General features: G+C 42.6%; 1 protein-coding gene across 1 annotated transcript in view; it reads right to left on the reverse strand.

The window, feature by feature from the left end:
- Nucleotides 1-15,952, reverse strand: part of VPS36 (vacuolar protein sorting 36 homolog) — a 28,592-nt gene extending 12,640 nt beyond the window's left edge. The window contains exons 1-6 of the mRNA XM_067563057.1: nucleotides 15,480-15,952; nucleotides 14,218-14,286; nucleotides 8,821-8,891; nucleotides 6,904-7,018; nucleotides 5,140-5,229; nucleotides 3,126-3,212 (exon numbers count right to left, since the gene is read on the reverse strand). Coding sequence (XP_067419158.1) covers nucleotides 3,126-3,212; nucleotides 5,140-5,229; nucleotides 6,904-7,018; nucleotides 8,821-8,891; nucleotides 14,218-14,286; nucleotides 15,480-15,575 — 528 coding nt within the window. The 5' untranslated portion in view covers nucleotides 15,576-15,952. The remainder of the gene's footprint in view (nucleotides 1-3,125; nucleotides 3,213-5,139; nucleotides 5,230-6,903; nucleotides 7,019-8,820; nucleotides 8,892-14,217; nucleotides 14,287-15,479) is intronic.
- Nucleotides 15,953-19,661: the final 3,709 nt, after the last annotated feature.

Raw genomic sequence — 19,661 nt, forward strand, 5'->3', positions numbered from 1 at the left:
AATTAATCAATCTTACCCCTTCTTCCTAAAAAAGGTAGGTGTATTTTTTTATTCATATCTCCATCCTCCCGCCCCCCTCCAAATATCTGTTTTTGGCCAGTGGATAGCCCACAGTGCAGTTGTGGAAATGCTCATAGTGACATCACAATTCTGCCTTTATCAGTAGGTGTTGCTAAGATAGGAGGAGATGAATTGCTAAATTCATTTCACACTACTCTTAATTGAGGAGACACAAAGCTTTGAAAATTATTTGCAGGCAAAATTTATAAATCTAAATACCTGATTATCAGAAGCAATTAGGTACGCAGATGTCTAACTGAGCTAATTTATTCTGACAAAAACAACCCAATTAAAGATTGGTTGAAATCAGGCCTAGGAGATGAAATATTAGATAAAAGGCACCCTGTGATAAAATCTGTACTTGCTGGATCTGATCTGATCGGATAAGAGCAGAGGGGAAATTAAAATATTTATATAACATATCAGATTTTTATTACAATGAACTTTTGTGGAACTTTTCCACAAAAACATGTACAAATTTAAATTTCCATCACAGGATAATGATTTATTTCAGGATTTTTAAACTACAAGTTACTTTAATAAAGCTGCGAACTTCTCAAATACAGAATTGCTCTATGGAGCACATAACAACAGATAAGCCTTTACACTTTTTTCATATTTTATTTGAACAATTAAAAAAAATGCAAATGAAAGCTCTAGGTGTGTTAACAAGTAAGCAAGCTTACAATTACATAATGATGCCCACCCAGCAGCATAAAAATAATCACACACATGAAACAAATGAATTTAGTCTATCAATATATCAATGCTACAGAAAGGCACTTCCAGGCTCCCACAGACATACCCTCACTCTTCCTCCAAAATCCTCTCAAATAAATGGCTTCTGCGATGTGCTCAAGTGGCTATCAATTTGAACTATTTTGGACAAAGTGTGGGGGGAGGAGGAGGGTGAGATGGCAGGGAGTCCCAGAATCCCAGAACCTGCACAGCTAGTTCCGTGAGGGCAGCATCTCCCTTTATAAAGATGATCCAGCTATATCCCCTCTACAGACCACAAGGGGAGCCAGCCTTGGTTCCAAGCTATCAACAATTTAACAGTCTAATCTCAAGGTAACAAAAGCATGGCTTCCATTTAATTTGAAGATCTACATAGTAGGTTCTTGCTAATCTTGAAGAGCTTCATGTGTAGCTCAAAAACTTGTCTTTTTCACCAACAGAAATTGGTCCAATAAAAGATATTACCTCACCAACTTTGTCTCTTGCTAGTCCACACCCACCCTTAAATGATAATCACTCCCCACACATCTCAGCATAAATGTAATGGGGAATGCTTAGAGAAATTATAATATATTTGCATAGAATAATAAACTACCATTGTCAGAGCACAGACATTTGTGATGCAGTGTCTTTTCTTTTAAAAGTATTTGTTCACTTACTTGCTAATTTGCCAAATTCAGAAATTTGTAATGTGTCTCTCACGCATTAACATTAAGGAGCTTCAACCATACTGATTTATAATATCAATAAACAAAAAGTTTTTATATCCAGGCTTTTACTGGTTTAAGTCCAATCTCAACAACATACATGAAAACATCACTCATTAAAAAAAACCCACTTGACTTAACTATATAAATAGCATGTTGTGTATAGTTCCTCGCCTGACCAACTCATTCAGGGCAGGACTGGAAACAAAGAGGAATGTGCACACACCTAACAGGAACTTCCTCAGATAAACAAAAGACTAAAGAACTGGATTCTTATCAGCATCGAACAGCAGACGCAGGAAACTTTTTCCTGGAACCAGTGCACCACTTCTGAAATTAAGTCATTTATAACATTTAAAGCTGGGAGAAGGCAGGATTTCACAAATCACGTTTTTCCTTTGCTCATACAACTCACACAAATTGATTTATTTTACTCCCTGGCAAAATCAATGAGGAAAAATAACCAGACAATACCTTTTGAACTATATACACAAATAACTTCAGTCATTACCTTCTTCATAAATAGGTTAAAAAAAAAAAAAAAGACCAAACAAAAAAACCCCACACCTTTAATGCTTGTGATAACTGAAAGATCACAGTAAAAATGTTCATAAATCAGGTACAAATGACCTGTAAGTGGATCTGAGATTTTTTTTCAAAATTTTGCTATGTTGTGATAACTCACAAATGGTTGCCATAAGAAGTAAATCTATTATAGTTAATTTATGAGTACTTCTTGATGTTTAAAATCCATCTTTATTACTATGAAAAAACCAGTATAATCTTCTCTGACGATTATTTGCAGCTTGGGGATAGTTCCATTAGCTATGTTGTCTAAAGCATGTTTCTTAATGACTGGTTCATGGACCAGAGCCAGTCCCTGAGATCTCCCTGACACACAGTTTAGGAAGGCAGCAAGCCAGTCCCTGAGATCAAAAAGGTTGAGAAACACTGGTTGAAAGGATTTTCTGGAGAGGAAGAGAAGGGGGTGTGGAAGGGAGGAGTAGGCTTCTGTTGTACATGTATATCTCAAATAAATCTGTGGGACTTTTTGTGGGAGAAGCAATTGTTTCCTCTTTCGCCAATATTTTTGCAGAGATTACTGTGACATCAGATTATTGAACACTTTGTCCTGCATCATTATAAACTCAAATTAAAAATGAATTTGTTAGATACATTTACTGTATAATAATTATTTGCATGTATAAAACCCCTTTGAAAAATCCACATGCTAAATGAATACTAATCTCCAACTGATCCATAATTAGACCTGCTTAGAGTGTATAAATCTTATTGGACTGGTTCCTTTCTGCACAAGGCTCTTTCTTTCTGCTTCCCACTGATGAAAGGCCACTGAACATTGTCTTCAACTCTATTGAAATCCACGTTATAAACACACAAAACATTTGGCTTCCAGGACTGTCCTTGCAAGGGAGCATTTAAATGAAATATTTTTAAATACCTATGATAAGCCAGTTAATCAGAGTACATAACTAAGTTACACACCTGTAATCAATTCAGAGTTTTAAAACTCTCTACAATGAAACAGTACACAGCTGCATCTAGAAGGAAGTCTGAAGGAATGCAGGTGGCTGACCTTGAAACTTTAGCAGTACTTACCTCAGAAATATTTTTGTCAGTCTCTTTTCTCTTTTCTTCTAATTTCCTCTCAATACCTACAATTCCTACAGCCCTTATTCTTCCTGCCTGCAAAAGAAAATAGTGTAAAGAAAGAAAAGGAAGGAAATGTTAAGAGTTCTCTCACCCACCTCCCTATGAAAGAGTTTATATTTATAACGCAGGAAAACTTCCCACAAAGAACTAAGTAAAATGTTATGATTGTTAATGATATACAATACATAATATATCTAATTTCCTGACTAACACTCTTTAGGTCAAGGTCATAGTTTATCAATCTATAACAACTTTTTATAAATAAAAATAAAAATATACTGTGTATAGATTTGCTGAAGAATACCACATGACAAACTCTTTATTCAAATTGTTAGTATAATTATATATTACATAGCCTCTCTCATGTGATACAGAGACAGTTGAGATAAGCTGGGATGCTCAGACAAAAACTTCCCTAATCTAACTGTAGTGAGGCTACAGGTAGAGGATTTTCAGTGGGGATCCTTGACTTAGGAAGTTGTTCTCCCACTGCTCCATCACAGTGTGAATTTGTTTATCTTAGGGGAGATTTAGAAGGGTATGAGGCTGGACATTTACCCAATTTACTGATAGTGTGTTACACATATATTTTATAGATAGTATGTTATGCATACATGCAACATATATTTAGAGATGACATCCTTTTACGAAATTGGAGAATCATGTGAAATGTATCAGCCTCTTCCTGGCCTTGCCTCCAGGACTCTAACTCCATCCTCTTTCTCCTTGCCCTCCCTATTGATTTTGACACCCAGTTGTACTTCCCTTAAAATCTTGTACTCCCTTGAGTTTTTGTCTTCTCCTGGTTCTCTCTCTCTCTCTCTGCTCAGTCTTTTTGTTTCTCCAGAAGTCCTAGAAGGCTCAGTCTTTGATCCCTTCGTTTTCTTGGTCTACACGTTTTCTTTGGGTGAGCTCATCTGCTCACATGGCTTCAACTACCATCTTTAAAAGAATATGTACAAATCTATCTTTCCCTCCCTGGCCTACTTCCATCCAATCTTGTATTTCAGCCAGTCTCAACATCTTCTCATAGATGTTTCATGGGCAACTTAAACTTAACTCTGCCAAACTGAACTCTCTCTCTCTCCTCCCATTCTCTGTCGCCGTTGACCTCAGCACCATCCTCCCTACTGTAACTCATTTATATGGTGACTGCATCCAAAATGTCACCAGCAATTTCCAAATACAAAGGATGATATTCCCAAAGAGTTTATGCTCTCAAAATACAGAAATAGATGAAGGATGGAGAGAAGCAATCTAATAGGCACACATCCTGAAGATATTCCCAGGAATCAAAATTGTCCACTTAAAACAGAGATACACATATGCCGCATACAGGCTGCAAGCAATTATATTAAAGCAATGTCAGAGCCTAGAACCCACAAAAGCGAGGAAGTGTAACATTAAGGCTGAAACTCTATCCTTCATCTTCCTTATGTCTCTCATATTGTAGAAGTTTCTAAACAGAATGTGATTATTTTACATCGTGAGTTTCAATACTTAGGCACAATTAAATGACTATAAATGGCACATCAAACCAAATACCACACTCACTCGTAAAATAGAATTTCCTCGCTTTTGTGTCATTCCAAGAATACCATTAACTCTATTATGAATGTATGTAACAACTTAATCTAAGGGGCAGGTTCCCAATTGTGTCTGAGCTCTTCTCAGATGCAGTGAGGAGGACACCCAACTTCTCAGCCCCAGTGCATGGGAGAATTGCAAGAGAACAGATCCAGTTTATGCCAGTGGAGAAACAGACATAGGGGAGTTCCACTCTGCCATGCCCTCTCCCTGCTCCCATAATGCAAGAGGTTGGGGTGGGGGGGCCTGATGTAGGTGGTGGCTGTGCTGGCAGCACAAAGTGGATACAATAGACTGGAGATTCTGAACCTAAACATTCAACTATGAAAAGAAGTCTAACATACAGAAAGAGTGTCAAGGATTTAGTAAATACCTGTGGGCCCCTGTTAATTTGAATGGTCTGAGAAACAGGCATGTTCTCCCATCTTCTCTGTGTCATTTCTTCTGATAACCGCCTATAGAACTGCATATGTTTAAAAAAAAGTCAATCTAAGTTCTGTAGAATATTTATGTATTTTTAACAAAACAAATTCCACTGAAAATCAAATGCCATAACATTTATACAGGACTTTTCATTTTTTAGGATAAAAAAGTGTTGCAGACCGTACAATCATATACATTTCAATGGTAGCTGTAACAATTGTTAGTTAAACTTGCATGATTCTTAATTTCCATTCTAAACACATTTTCAGACATTCATAACTTTCCAAAACTTCCATTTACTGAGGCTGAAATTTCCAGGCTCAGTCTCTGCCCAAAGGTGATTTCTTTAAAAGAAATGTGAGCAATCTAGTTATTACCGATACTGTTATCAGGAGAGTATGTCAATCCAGCTACGTGGCTAGAATTGCAATGGAGTAATTCCATTCATTTAGTTTGATTAATGCTAGCTGGTAGTGATGGTTAAATTGACCATAAGACCTCTTACACTCAGAGAGACCATCAAGGATCAATTCTGTCACCATTATTGTTCAATGTGTACATGAAATCATTCCAATGTTAAAAGACAGCATGATTTGGAGTAACACCAGTAAATCAGTGATACCCAGACCAAGATTTACTGTCTTTTTCAGACGCAGTAATTCTATCTCCGTGCTCTCTCACTGTTTTCTGAGATCCTGGAACAGAGTTAATTAAAATTCAACCTGGATAAAACACAGGTATGATTGGTTGATTAGGCCAAATATCTATAGAATTTTGTTCATTAGCCACAGAACCATAATACCAGAGAGCCTGGACCAGATCCCAAAGAAGTCAATAGGAGCCTCCTCTAGTATACATTTTGTAGGTCATTTATAATCCAGAATTTACTAGGAGAGTCAGGTTATAGTGGACAAAATTGGTTTTGTTCTCTGCAACATCAGTAGTCAAGGTGTTTTCCAATGGGGGCTAATACCAGGGAATTCTCTCTTTCTTTTGCATATGCCAGAGTTCATCCCAGGCATCCTTTTCTGTTCCGCTTGTAATTTTGTGTATGTGGAGTAGGGATCAAGATTTTTTTGTGTGGTTATTTGTGTGGTTTCTTCCCCTGCAGTATAGTTTATTAAGGATATGTTGCGGATTTCAAAACTTAGTTTTTAATATGTTTTTAGAGTCGAAAAGTCTTTGGGATTGGGTGCCAACCATGTTGTTATTATTTAACCAAAATTTATGTATGTTTTATATAAATTCTTTTCAGCCCTAAAACAATAACAAGTAGAGCTGCTTAAAAATAAGTTGCTTATTCTGCTGCTTCCTATTCAGCACAAAGTTGGGTACAAAAAACATGAATCTGATGCATCTTTTTTTTGCTAAATACCTCAGAGAGATTTCAGCATAACCAAGATATTTTCTAAAATATTTAATTTGAAATATAAAATATGAGACCTATAGGACTTTTACATTATTACATTTATTACTGATGCAGCCCAGTAATACTTCCTGATGTTTTCAGGTAGTATTTCTACACCATTCATATAAAGAGGATACAAAAAAAATTGAAAGTGAGTATTATTTATAATGCAAATAAGTAAATGTGAAAAAAGCTCACAGCTCCACTCCAAATATTGCAAGATGAATAGTATCACTAATACAGGGAGTGCAGAAATATTTGTGGCAAAACATCTCGCCTATTTGGTTGCACTGTATGTACACTTACCTCAATCTGACCATGTTCTTTGAAAGAAAGTTTGATGTAGGAATATTTGCTGTTCTGGAATGGACCAGGCTCTTTGTTTGAAGGAGTTGGATGAAGATGAACCACTATTTTGGCACTAAGGAAAGGTGTAGGGAGAGAGGCAGGAGATAAAAAAGAGGTATAGCCTTTATTTATAAAAGAATATTTCTTAATCATACGAATCAGGTTTAAAAGTTTAACCTAGTTCTATATTAACTAAGCCCCCCAAAAACTGATGGTTATTTTACATTCAGAATATTTCAGATAACCCTTCAGGATTTTAATAAAAGTCAAGTACATTAAATAACACATTATTAATAGAATAACATAATATGAAAATAATATGTAACTATATATTATAATAATTTTCATATTAAAATACTGTAAGCCCTAATACATGTAAAACCTCACTAATAATAAAATACATGTACAAACAAATCTCAGAAAGGTGATCTATCATAAATATTAAAAGTTCAAACAGTAAGATTTCTGAAAAAGAAATTGAACTACAAACTGTCAAGTGATACTTTTGATGAGCTTCTCACCTGCAACATAACCCCCAAAGGCTCTACAGTGACTCATAACTGCTGTCAAAACACACTACCTTTCTCATGGAAACCAAAAGGTCTCAGTATTATGTTTAACCTATCTCAACATGTATGCCAGCAGAAGAATCCAAAACCAACATCCTAAGCTAACATATGCATGAAAGCAACATGGTCTAGAATGATGCCCAACAGCAAAACAACTCATGAAAGAGCGCTGTTTCAGCAAATATAATAGCTTGATCTCACTTCATTACGATAATTCTATTATTCTTGTCCAGCTTTAATAATATTTATTTTGTCAGTACTCTTATTCAGTCACCTCCTCTATCACCAGATCTCTCAAGCCCCAATGCATGGTTCTACTGACTGGGATAATGTCTCTCCGCAGGCTAAAATAATTTGATCTGCTTATGAAATCCAGCATAAACATATGCAGCAGATGTAGACCAGACACACTTTCTTTATAGAATCTTCATTTTTCCTTTTGTGTTAACTTCTCTTTTGTTGCATACCTATCATACTGTTACAATTATCCTTAAAGTGAGAGGGCCCAAGTTATTGGTCTCACCTTCATGATCAGTTAGAGCAGGGGTGGGGAACCTTTTTGTTGCCAAGGGCCTGATGGTGGCCCTGGCGGCGGGCGGGGATTCGGCGGCAGGGGGGGGATTCGGCGGCGGCACAGTTACGTGTGGGGCGGTACCCGCCGCCCGAATGCCGCCGCCGTTTCCGCCTTTTCGGCGGCGCGGTTTTACAGTGTCCACAGGGTTCCGTGGGCCAGTAACCGCCTCCGGACTCCCCCCGCCGCCGAAAATGGGCAGACGGCGGCAGGGTTTCGGCGGCGCACACTTCCTGCCTGCCCGCGGGCTGGATCAAGTTCTTTTGCAGGCCGGAGGTTCCCCACCCCTGAGTTAGAGGGTGGGGTAAGTCACATCTGCTCACAGCTGAGCAGCATGCTCCTCTGCTGGCTCCTAACCCCAACCAGCCTTGTAGCGCAAGAGACCTAGGCTAGTGTTCAAATTTAGGTCTCAGAGCATCACCATGGCAATGCTGATTAACTGAGAAATACAAATATTCATTGCTATGAAGTTGAAGGCTGAATCACAAACTTAATAATTGATTATAGAGCAATTATTTAGCAAATCAAGTCACACATATACAGCTTTTCATAATGACCCTCTCCCCCTTTGATCCTTGTATCTTACTGTAAGAAAGGAAGAATGGTCTCATGGATTGTGACCAAGGACATCTGGGTTACATTCCTGGGCTATACCACAGACTTCTTGTGTGATCTTGAGCATGTCACATAACCCATGTGCCTAAGCTTCTCAAGTGAAAGAGAGACACATCTTACCTTTTTCCTATCCCAGCTGCCTGCTCTTCAATGAAGACAATCTGAGAAAGAGGGATAGCAATGCAGCATTCCTAGAATAACAAACACAACATAACAACCAGAAATTAAAAGCTATTTTCTTGAAACGTTTATAGAAATATTTTCCTCTTTTAATAACCAAAAAAAAAAAAAAAAAAAAGTCAACAGCACTAATATTTGTAGGAGGCTTTCCCACAAGGCATTTCATATAGAAGATGCTGGTTGCAATAGAAAATTATCTTTGCACTATTATTTAAAAAGGAATTTAAAAAGAAAACTAAGTGAACACAAAGGTATAATTGTCAGATAATCAGACAAGGAAGGGACCTTTACCTTTACCTCAGCCACTGGGTTCCTAGGCATTCTAGGTGGTGTATAAATTTATTACTACAGAGCACTCACAAAGAACTAGATGCTTCACATGCTACCAAGATCTTACATACTGGCAAAGACAATGACAAAGACAAAAGGTAACACAATTGCATCTTGTAGATACCCCATTTTTAAGTTCTTAAGTCCGAAAACAGGTGAACTGATTAGAGGTCCTTGCAGGTTATACACCACTGGTAAGAGGTTCTGATAAAGAAGGAAAAGGAGGCGATACAAAGTGACAGATGGGTTAAGAGCACAATGGGAGCCTGAGATCACAGACTTATTCTGTATTTATTTTCTAATGCCCAAGATTCTCATTACACACCAATTTAGAACTACACGGCTATGCATCAAACTAGGAAGAATTCAGTATGTAGTATTTTGGAAATCACGGCATATTCCTGTACTGACCAAATACATATGGTACATGACCATATAGCAGCTGTAAAATAACTGCTGCAGTTTGTCAGAGTTTTGTTTTCACAGAAGGTGCAATATTTAAAAATTATTATTGGTGGGGTTGGTAGCACTGTCTATTACTAAGTTAGCCTAACATTTCCATTATGAGATGCTGTTTTCTGATGCTTATAACTTTGCCAGACTTTAACCATTTGGGATGAAATTTTCTGTGCTGTCTCCCTCAGGCTGAATTATTTTGGAAAATTTCAACCAAAATGGTTCAGCTCTCTCCTAAAACAAAGCAATGGAAAAAAATACATTGTTTCACCCATGTTAAAAAATTCTGGCAACCTTCACTTTAAACAGCTCTAGCACCCCCACCTGTGGAGCAGGGACTTGAAATTTGGGTCAGGGACGTGCCATTTGCCATCCTTATGAAAATCCATCCACACTTGGTCAAGTTACAAGCTTTTGAAAAATTGCAGTTTGCAGATGCTCAGTAGAGACTGTGGAAAAAATAGTATGTGATCATATAATTAATGACTGTATCATAATACATACTCACAAGGGGACAAATTGAGATTGCACAGGCAACCTTAATTCTAGCATTCCTAACTGAGTGCTTGACTTTGTAACCTTAATAAAGTTCTTTTGAAACTGTTATTTTGTGTGCAATACTTGTACAAATTGTTCTTTTACAAATAACATCACTTTGATACTATATGAAAAAGAGATAACCGAGACAGCGAATAAACAAAACTCAGGACTTCATCAGCTCTGTCTAACTTTTATTTCTGCCAGCATTTTGATTAGCTCCATCCCTCATTGTTTTCATGATTTTTAAGGTGAGAATAAGGAAATGGGGAAAGGGATTTACGGCATAAGACTCCCTTCTTGGTAGTATCCTGCTCTCCGGGACATTTCAAGGCTGTGACCCAAAGCCTTGCAAACTTGTATGGTTTATAACAGATCTCTAGTTGCCATCTCATTATGGAAGTACTGGTCACAACTCCAAAATAAGGATTTTTTTTGTAGCCTTGGAACTTGCTGTTATTCTGTTCCCCAAGAGCTTTGTTAGAGAAGATGCCTCCAGTGACAATGAGCCTTTCGGCAGGGATTTCCATCATGGTGCTCCTGTTTGATTTTGATTGTTATGGGTTGTGGAATTCTACCTACTTGTACAACTAAGGGTCAGGCTCAAGGATAATAGTGTCGAGTACACGTAATCAGACTCTCTCTCACTTTGTTGTGGAAGAGAATAACTCTTAATACCCACCCCTGCCCTTTTTCAGCACTGAGTGTTGATGGTAGAAAAACAGAATCTGGGGATAGAATCCTGAAAATCTGCAGATATCCAATTTATATCCACAGATATTCGCATCCACGGATCATTTTTGCAGATCGCAGATGGATGCGGATCCAAATTTTATATTTAAAGCCCTGGAAATCAACAGATCATTTCTGCAGATTGTATCTGTGGATTTTGTATCCACGTAGGGCTCTATCTGGGGGCAAAAGCAGTCTTATACTGTTATCTAGTTTGTTTCCATGATGGTTTATGTGACAAAATATGGATTCTCTTCTGGCTCATGCATATTTAACACAATTATTAACTAAGGTTCTATGTATGGCTTTGATAATACCAACAAAAATTATGTGTAGGGCTTAAATGTGATCTACCACTTTTTTTTCAGAAGATAACCATCATTCTGGTTTATAGCTAATCTATCTATAGGTATGTAAAATGATACTCCTGATCTAAAAAATATTCCATCAAAGAAGATAATATGGATGCATATTAGACTGTTTTCTTTGCCCCTACTAATCTTAATACATTGGAAAAACAGGGCTCTGCCTTCAGGAGCAGAATGGGATGCTGGCCTTTATCAGATTGCATCTCTAGAGAAAGCACACACACTATTTAAAAGAAATAGTAAAAGGGGGATTTATATGAAGACATATGGAAACCACACAAGGATTGTATCTAGGGATCTACAATTAAAGTGTGAACATAAGTAATACTACCATATTTGTTGGAAGAACTTTTACATAGTGAAATTTAATCTCTGATTAGTTTTGTGCCTTTATGTCATGTAGTTAGCTAGTAAACAGAAGCAACAGGAGCTAGCAAAGAGAAGCAGCAAACGGGAGTTTTGCAAGAGAGAGTTCTTCAAGTGAAGGAAGACCCTTGGGGTCAGTTTGTTTGTTATCTTGCTTGCCATATGCTTGCTTGATTAAAGATTACACACTAGAAAATTCACATCCCTGAGTGACGTAGTTATGCCAACCTAAACCCCATGTAGACAGCACTAGGTCGATGGAAAAATTCCGTCAACCCAGCTTCCGCCTCCCAGGGAAGTGGAAGCTGATGGGAGACTTTCCCCCGCCAAAGTTTACACCAAGTACACTGACACACTACAGCAGCCAAGCTGTGCCATTGTAGCATTTTAAGTGTAGGCAAGTCCCCTAGTGTGGTCTGTTGTGGGGCCTGTGTGCTGAGCCAAGCAGCCTGAAAATCTAGGCTGAAAGTTTACTACCCTGCTATCCTTTCGTCCCTAATCCCTTTAGAATCCCTTGTTGTCTTCACTGCAGAGAATATGGGGGAGATCCCCACACCTGAGTCATTTTTTTTAGGTGACAAATCTGAGGAATTGTCCCAGATTGAGGTCTCAATAGAGGAGGTTTTGGGACAAATTGATATTACTGTTTAATTTAAGTCACCAGGAGCAGATGGTATTCACCCAAGAGTTCTGCAATTTTTATTTGAATTCTTTAGAATTGTGGTATGTAACCTATTGCTTAAATCAAACTCTGCATCAGATGACTGGAGGATAACTAATATAACACTGATTTTTAAAAAGATTCCAGAGGTGTTCTTGGCAATTACAGACTAGTAAATCTAACATGAGTACCAGGCAAATTGGTTGAAACCACAGTAAAGAACAAAATAATCAGACATATAAACACAATATATTGGGGAAGAGACAACATGGATTTTGCAAAGGGAAATCATGTCTCACCAATCTATTAGAATTGTCTAAGCATGTGGACAAAGGTGATTGAGTCGTATAGTGTACCTGAACTTTCAGAAAGCCTTTGACAAAATTCCTTGCCATAGGCTCTTAAGCAAAGTAAGGAGTCAGGGAGTAATAAGGAAGGGCCTCTCTTGTTAAAAGATAAAAAAGGGTAGGCATAAATGGTCAGTTTTCATAATGGAAAGAAGTAAATAGTGGGGTCCCCCAATACTCTGTATTGGGACTTTTGTTGTTCGACATATTCATGAATGATCTGGAAAAGGGAGAAAAGATGGCAAAATTTGCAGACGATACAAGATTACTCAAAATAGTTAAGTCCAAAGCTGACTGCAAAGAGTTACAAAAGGATCTCACTAAACCGGGTGACTAAATGGCAGATGAAATTCAATGATGATAAGTGCAAAGTAACGCACATTGGAAAAAATAAACCCAACTACAAACCCCAAATTTGGGATGTAAATTAGCGGTTACCACTCAAGAAACAGATCTTGGAGTCATTGTGGACAGTTTCCTGAAAACATCTGCTCAACATGCAGCACCAGTCAAAAAAACCTTACAGAATGTTAGGAAACATTAGGAAACGGATACATGATAAGACAAAAAATATCATAATATCACTATATAAATCTATGACATGCCCATACTTTGAATACTGCATACAGTTTGGGTTACCTCATCTCAAAAAAGATATATTAGAATTGGAAAAGATGCAGAGAAGGGCAACCAAAAAAATTAAGGGTAAGGAACAACTTCCGTATGAGGAGAGATGAAAAAGACAGACTGTTCAGCTTAAAAAAGAGATGACTAAAGGGGCAAATGATACACAGGTCTATAAAATTATGACTGGTATGGAGAAAGAGAATAAGGAAATGTTATTTACCCCTTCACATAATACAAATAAGGGTTACCTGATGAAATTAATAGGCAGCAGCTTTCAAACAAACGTAAGGAAGTGCTTGTTCACTAAAGGCAGTCAACCTGTGCATGGGATGCTGTGAAGGCCAAAAGTATAACTATGTTCAAAAAATTATTAGATAAGTTCTGGAGGATAATGGCTATTAGCCAAGATGGTCAGGGATGCAACCCCATGCTTCAGATGTCCCTAAACCTCCAACTGCCAGAAGCAGGGACTGGAAAACAAAGGATGGCTCCCTCAAAATTGTCCTGTTCTGTTCATTCCATCTGAAGAATCTGGCATTGGCCACTGTTAAAGACAGGATACTGGGCTAAGTGGACCATTGGTCTGACCCAGTACAGCACATGTTTTTTGTCTCTTCTGTGCTGTTTTTTGGTCTGTGTGAATGGTCGGGGGAAGAGGAAAAAAGAAATGAGTCACTAAGTGGGCTATGAACATGTTGGTAAATTATCTTAAAATTTCCAATCCCAGTTGATCATACTATAAAGTATATTGCCACTCCATGTTGTGAGTACAAGGCAGTTGACGCACGGAGGAAAAAAGATTAGTCACAGAAAAATTAGTTCTTTCTTGCACAGTTGTATCACTAAAAGTTACCTATGGTTTTATTATGGAATTTATAGACAACCCATGTATAAGAATGGATGGGGTACTTACATGATTTTTCTGATCCCTCCAGATCAGTCGGTGTGTGCTAAGTAGAAGTACCCCAGTATCAAACTTTACCTAGACCAGAAAAAAGAGATACTAACTTAACAACAAATTTAATGAACAAACTGAATAAATACTGATTTTTGAAGAATTACATGTTGTCATAATATATCAGTCTGATTAGATTAATCAAATATTTTGAGAACACTCTCTTTTTGCTGGTAGCAGTGAGCCAAGCTGATGAAACAACAAAAAGAATTATTACAAAATGATAAAACTGATATAGACAAACTTCCTTTTCACCTGTATAAACTCTCCCACAGGAAATCCTGCAGAATCCTCCCTTCCCTCTGGTACCAACGCCCTAGAATAGCATTACATTTCTAAAATGCCCACTGATGTTCCAGGTTTGGCCCTGCTGGGAGTGTGGCCAGGTAGCTTTCTAGACAGAGGACTGAGGCGCAGGGTGACCAACCATCCTGTAAATCGTGGGACAGTCCTGCAATTGGATCCTTCAGGGTGGGCTGTTTACCTTGCTAGCAAGCTAGCTGCATCAATAGTTGGCGGCTAGTTACTGAATGTGCAATTTAGTTAAATGTGTTGTTTTAACTGTCTATGGGCTATTTGCTACAGAGGTGAAATGAGCGCTCTTGGTTCCATTAAAGGGATTTCTTTATTTTAATTTTGCCCTGTCCCACAAATGAGATCACGCTGTCCTGAAACTGGACTCATGTCTGTTGCCCCCCCCAGCGAGGGGAGGGTCCTTTCCAGCCCTACCTTTCTGAGATTAGGGCAAGGCTGGGAGTTAAACACTAAAGCGGCATGGCAGGTGTCTTCTAGGCACTACTGGCTAGAGGAAGATTGTCTATGTATATCCCTTGATAGAGCAGCAACCCTCACATCGAAAACACCCGGCGGGGAGCGTCCCCGGCTCCGCGGCTACGCTCCGCGACCGGAACCTGAGCAGTCACCCTGGCCGGCGCTGGCCCGAGCAGCCGCCGAGGAGCACCGGGGACAGCGCGGGGTGGTGGCACAGGGTGCTGGGGCTCCACGGCCGGGGCACACCCTGGCACAGCCAGCGGCGGAGGGTCCCTGGGGGGCGGTGCCCGGGCTTTAACCCCCCCTGCCCGCGCCGCCCCCTCCCCAGAGCGCCTCGCATCCCACGATGCCCCCGGGTGCCGAGGGCGGGGCGGGCGGGCGGTCAGGCCCGGGCCCGGGCCGCCGGGGGTTGCCGCCGCCGCTAGGCCCGAGCCGGGCGCGCCCTTTACCTTCTCCTCCCCGTCGTAGAGCCGCACCCCGCGCTGCTGGATCACCAGGGTCTCGTTGATCTCCAGCAGGCCGCTGGCCCACGCGAACCTGTCCATGGCGGCGTCTCGGAGCGGCCGGGGACCCCCGCCACCAGGCCACAGCCTCCGCCACCCCCCTCGCCGGCCGGGGCCGCTTTCTGCAGTGCACTAGCGCACGGCTTCCTTCCCCTCCTCCTCCTCCTCCTCCCAAGGCAGCGCGGCCGCGCGGCGCCCTCTGTTGGCCTCGGGCGTGAGCCGCCGCCGTCCGCCCAGCCGGGCCTCGGCCGGCCTGTGAGGCCTCCCGCCACCCGCTGTGGGGTGTGAGTGACTGTGAGACCCGCCCCCGAGCGAGCGTCGGGGAGCCCCCCAGGAGCCAGGCCAGGATCCCCGGCTAGATAGGCACTTCCCGGGGGCTGAAGGAGTCTGAGTCACCCCCGCTGTTGAGAGAGGCTGGGTACCACGGTACCTCTCCAGGTCTGAATGGGCACAAACTCAGGCACCTGGGATCCAGGAGCCAGGATCAATTTGCAGTCCCAGCTGTAGGTACTAATTTAAGAGTGGGACAAACCAGCGGCCAGGAGCCAGAGTCTGATGCCCTTAAAGAAGTTCAGACCCTGCCCCCAAACAATTTAGCTGGCCAGGCATGGCCTGAACCAGGTCCTGAAGCCAGATGCCATCAAACTGTGAAGTTCAGACCCAGATCCAAGCTTTGCAGCTGGGCCTATTCTCCATAAATGACTGAACCAGCTGCTGAAACTAGACTCCCACCTCCCCCAGCCCTGTAGAAGTCCAGATACAAATCCAAACTTTGCAGCTGGCAAAGAGAATGGACCAACTGGGAAAATCAGACCTAGATCCAAATTTTGTAATTAACATCCCATTCTATTTTTGATAAGAAAATAACATGTCTGAATAGTAATATGAATAATAGAGAAGGTATTAAATAATGTCAAAAGATTGATGTGAGCAGTAGGGCATAGCTGTGGACAGACAACAGTTCATATTGCCCATTTCATCTTCAAAGCATTTTACAATAAATAAATATGATTCAGCCATACATTGTAATCTGTATATGCAGCCTCTCGAACGTTCCTCCACGCCCCACTAGGGGGGCACACCGAACTATTTGGCTACCTCTGATGTAGAGAGATAACACATATAGATAGATAAGATTGATAACTTTTCTTACTTGAACTGTGGAAGTGGAAACACTACAGCATCTTTAGCTGGACAGAGAAAAAGACGGTTATTTATCTTGTAACTGTTGTTCTTTGAGATGTGTTGTTCATGTCCATTCCATTATAGGTGCATGCACACCTCCATGCATGGTTATCGGAACTTTTTTCCCTTTAGTAGTACCCATAGGGCCGGCTCTGGCGCCCCCTGGAACCCGACGCACATGCCACAGTATATGAGACGCTGCCAACCCTATGCCCCCTCAGTTCCTTCTTGCTGCCAACTCCGGCAAATGGGACGGGGGGGTGGGTCAAGGAATGGACAATCAATGATGGGCCAGATGAAATTATGCCAAGGACCCAGCGATCTGAAGTGATCGTGGCCCATTGGGACAGAAAGGGAGCTAGTCGGTTCAAGAAGGGATGGGAGGGATCCAGGGAACAAGCCGGGACACCGCCCTCAGGCGCACCTTCAAAATTACCTCCTCTAATTACTAGATCGCTTAGATGACCTTTGATGGAGGGCTGAGGAGGACCCTGGTGTTGGTAGACGTCTCCTAGACCCCCAATTTCTGTCCCTCTGTCTGTCGGGCGTGAACCGCTGTGGCTGGTACCACTGCTGTTGCTGGCCCTGGGGATGGAACTGGCATCTAGAAGTTGGGGGTGTATAAAGACCCAGCGAGCGGAGTGTGGTCCTTGAGTCTTTCAGACTATGCAACTTCACATCCGTCTGGTCCGAGAACAAGGCAGCCCCGAAGATTGCAGCCACAAGCACCTGCACATGCAGATGGCAGAGTCCATGGTCCAGAGTCCTGCTGTGTCCGAAGACACCTGCAGCGCTGCCCTGGCCACCATTACACCCTCCTCCAGGATGGTGCTAAAGTCCAGCCCCTGGTCCTGGGGCAGAGCATCCGCAAAGCGCTTTAACAAGTCCCAGAGACTGAAGTTGTATCTGCCCAGGAGAGCCTGCTGATTGGCAATTCGAAACTGCAGGCTTGCCGTCGAATAAACTTTTTCCCTGAACAGGTCCAATTTCTTGTTGTCTTTGTTTCTTGGCATGGAGCCAGGCTGTCCTTGCCTGTCCTGCTGGTTGGCCACATTCACCACCAGGGTACCAGGAGAAGGGTGGGTGAAAAGGTACTCGAAACCTTTGGCCGAGACATAATATTTTTTCTCAGCCCCCTTAGAGATTGGGGCCACCGAGGAAGGGGTCTGCCACAGGGCCTTCACTATTTTCAACACCACTTCATGAACAGGGAGGGCAACCCGGGCTGGGACGGCCGCTGTCAGGACATTAAAGAGGCTGACCGATGCCTCCTTCAGCTCCTCCGCCTCCAACCCCAAGTTGAAAGCCACCCTCTTTAGAAGCTCCTGATGTGCCCTGAAATCATCCAGGGGCGCCAAGTGTCCCTGGGTGACCGCCTTGTCTGGGGAAGAGGAGGAGGACTAGAAGGGCCCGGTGGGTGGTGGCATCCCTTCCTGCTGACAAGGGGCCCCCACAGAGGTCCCTTCCTGGGGGTCCAACTCGTCGTCAGAGGCTGAACAACGGCCTTTCTCCGGCACCTGTGGTGCAGACTGCATCTCAGACGACCTGAACGACTGTGAACCTGGACCTACCGGAAATCCCCAGAGTCCCCAATATGGTCATTGGGGTGGCCACTGCCCTTGAGGCCATCCCAGGGCTGCCTGAGCCGAAGAGTGCTCTGACATCTTATGCTGGTGGCAATGACTCACCCGGTGGCCGTCCTCAAGAGAGGACACTGAATCCCGGTCAGACGACCGCGGTGGGGCTGCCTTGGAGGCTCCCGTTGTACGGTGCCGAGTGGTGGGGGAATGATGACCCGATCCGTGGGTGCTCTGGAACGGCCCCTCGGCGTCATTGACTGTGATGATGATGAGACCCAGCGCTGCGACCGGTGCTGACACAGGGAACCATGCTCTGACTGCGAACTGAAATGCCTGGAGCGGTGCCTGGGCACTGACAACTTACGGCGCCGCTTCCCTCTCCATGCCAAGTCAGGCTCCAGTGACCGGGTTCTGCACCACACAGGTGCGGGCGAACTCCTCGGTGCCGGGAAGCGGTGCTGACTTCCCTCCGGGAAGCGGCTTCTTGCAGGCAACCCCGACAGACGGCGCCTCCTGGTATGAACCTCCCCCAGTGCTGGGGATCGTGATCGGTGCCGGGAAGGCGACCTCACTCCGTGTCCCACCAATGCGGGGTGCTCCGGCAACCACGACCTGGAGCAACCTCTGGCAACCGGGCTGTTCGGGATGTTCCTCCCCACTCCAGGGATCGCCTGAGTCACCCAGGAGGTCCCAACGCGGCCTTCTCCTGCGACATTGGCCCCTTCTCTCTGGGTGGAGGCCAGAGTGGGGGTGGCGTGGGCAAGGCCAACAAGGTCTGTGCCGCCTGAAACACCTTCGGAGTTGACAGCGCTGGCAGGTGCAGAGACGCCCTCCCACTCCCCGGAGTCAGGGGTGACTCTCTGATTGGAGACATAGGCTCCAGTAGTGGTGAGCGAGTCTCCGCTGCCTGGCTTCGGTGCGGTGCCATGCTCGACCCTGCTTTCTTGGATGCTCCCTACAAAGTCCCAGCCGGGATTATTCTAAGTGACTGACTACCACTGCTAACAGCACTTAAGGTCTGATCTACCTAAACTAAGACAAACAAAAAATGATTAAGAAGAACAAAAGAGATTGAGCACTTGCGATGCAAGTCCGAAGCAGTTCCAGCAACCATCACAAGCAGAAAGAAGGAACTGAGGGGGGTAGGGCTGGCAGCACCTCATATACCATGGCATGTGCACAGGCCTCCAGGGGGCACCAGAGCTGGCCCCACAGATACTGCTAAAGGGAAAAAAGTTCCAGTAACCGTGCACAGAGAGGCATGGAATGGACATGAGCAAGCACTCGAAGAAGAATTTTAACATTAGATATCCCAGTGTATTGTGATAATAATGCAAATCTTAAAACCCACATTAAAAAATAA

This window comes from Emydura macquarii, unplaced genomic scaffold, assembly GCF_026122565.2.
Source record: "Emydura macquarii macquarii isolate MOO-44397 ecotype Brisbane River unplaced genomic scaffold, CSIRO-AGI_Emac_v2 contig_2473, whole genome shotgun sequence".
NCBI lineage: Eukaryota > Metazoa > Chordata > Testudines > Chelidae > Emydura > Emydura macquarii.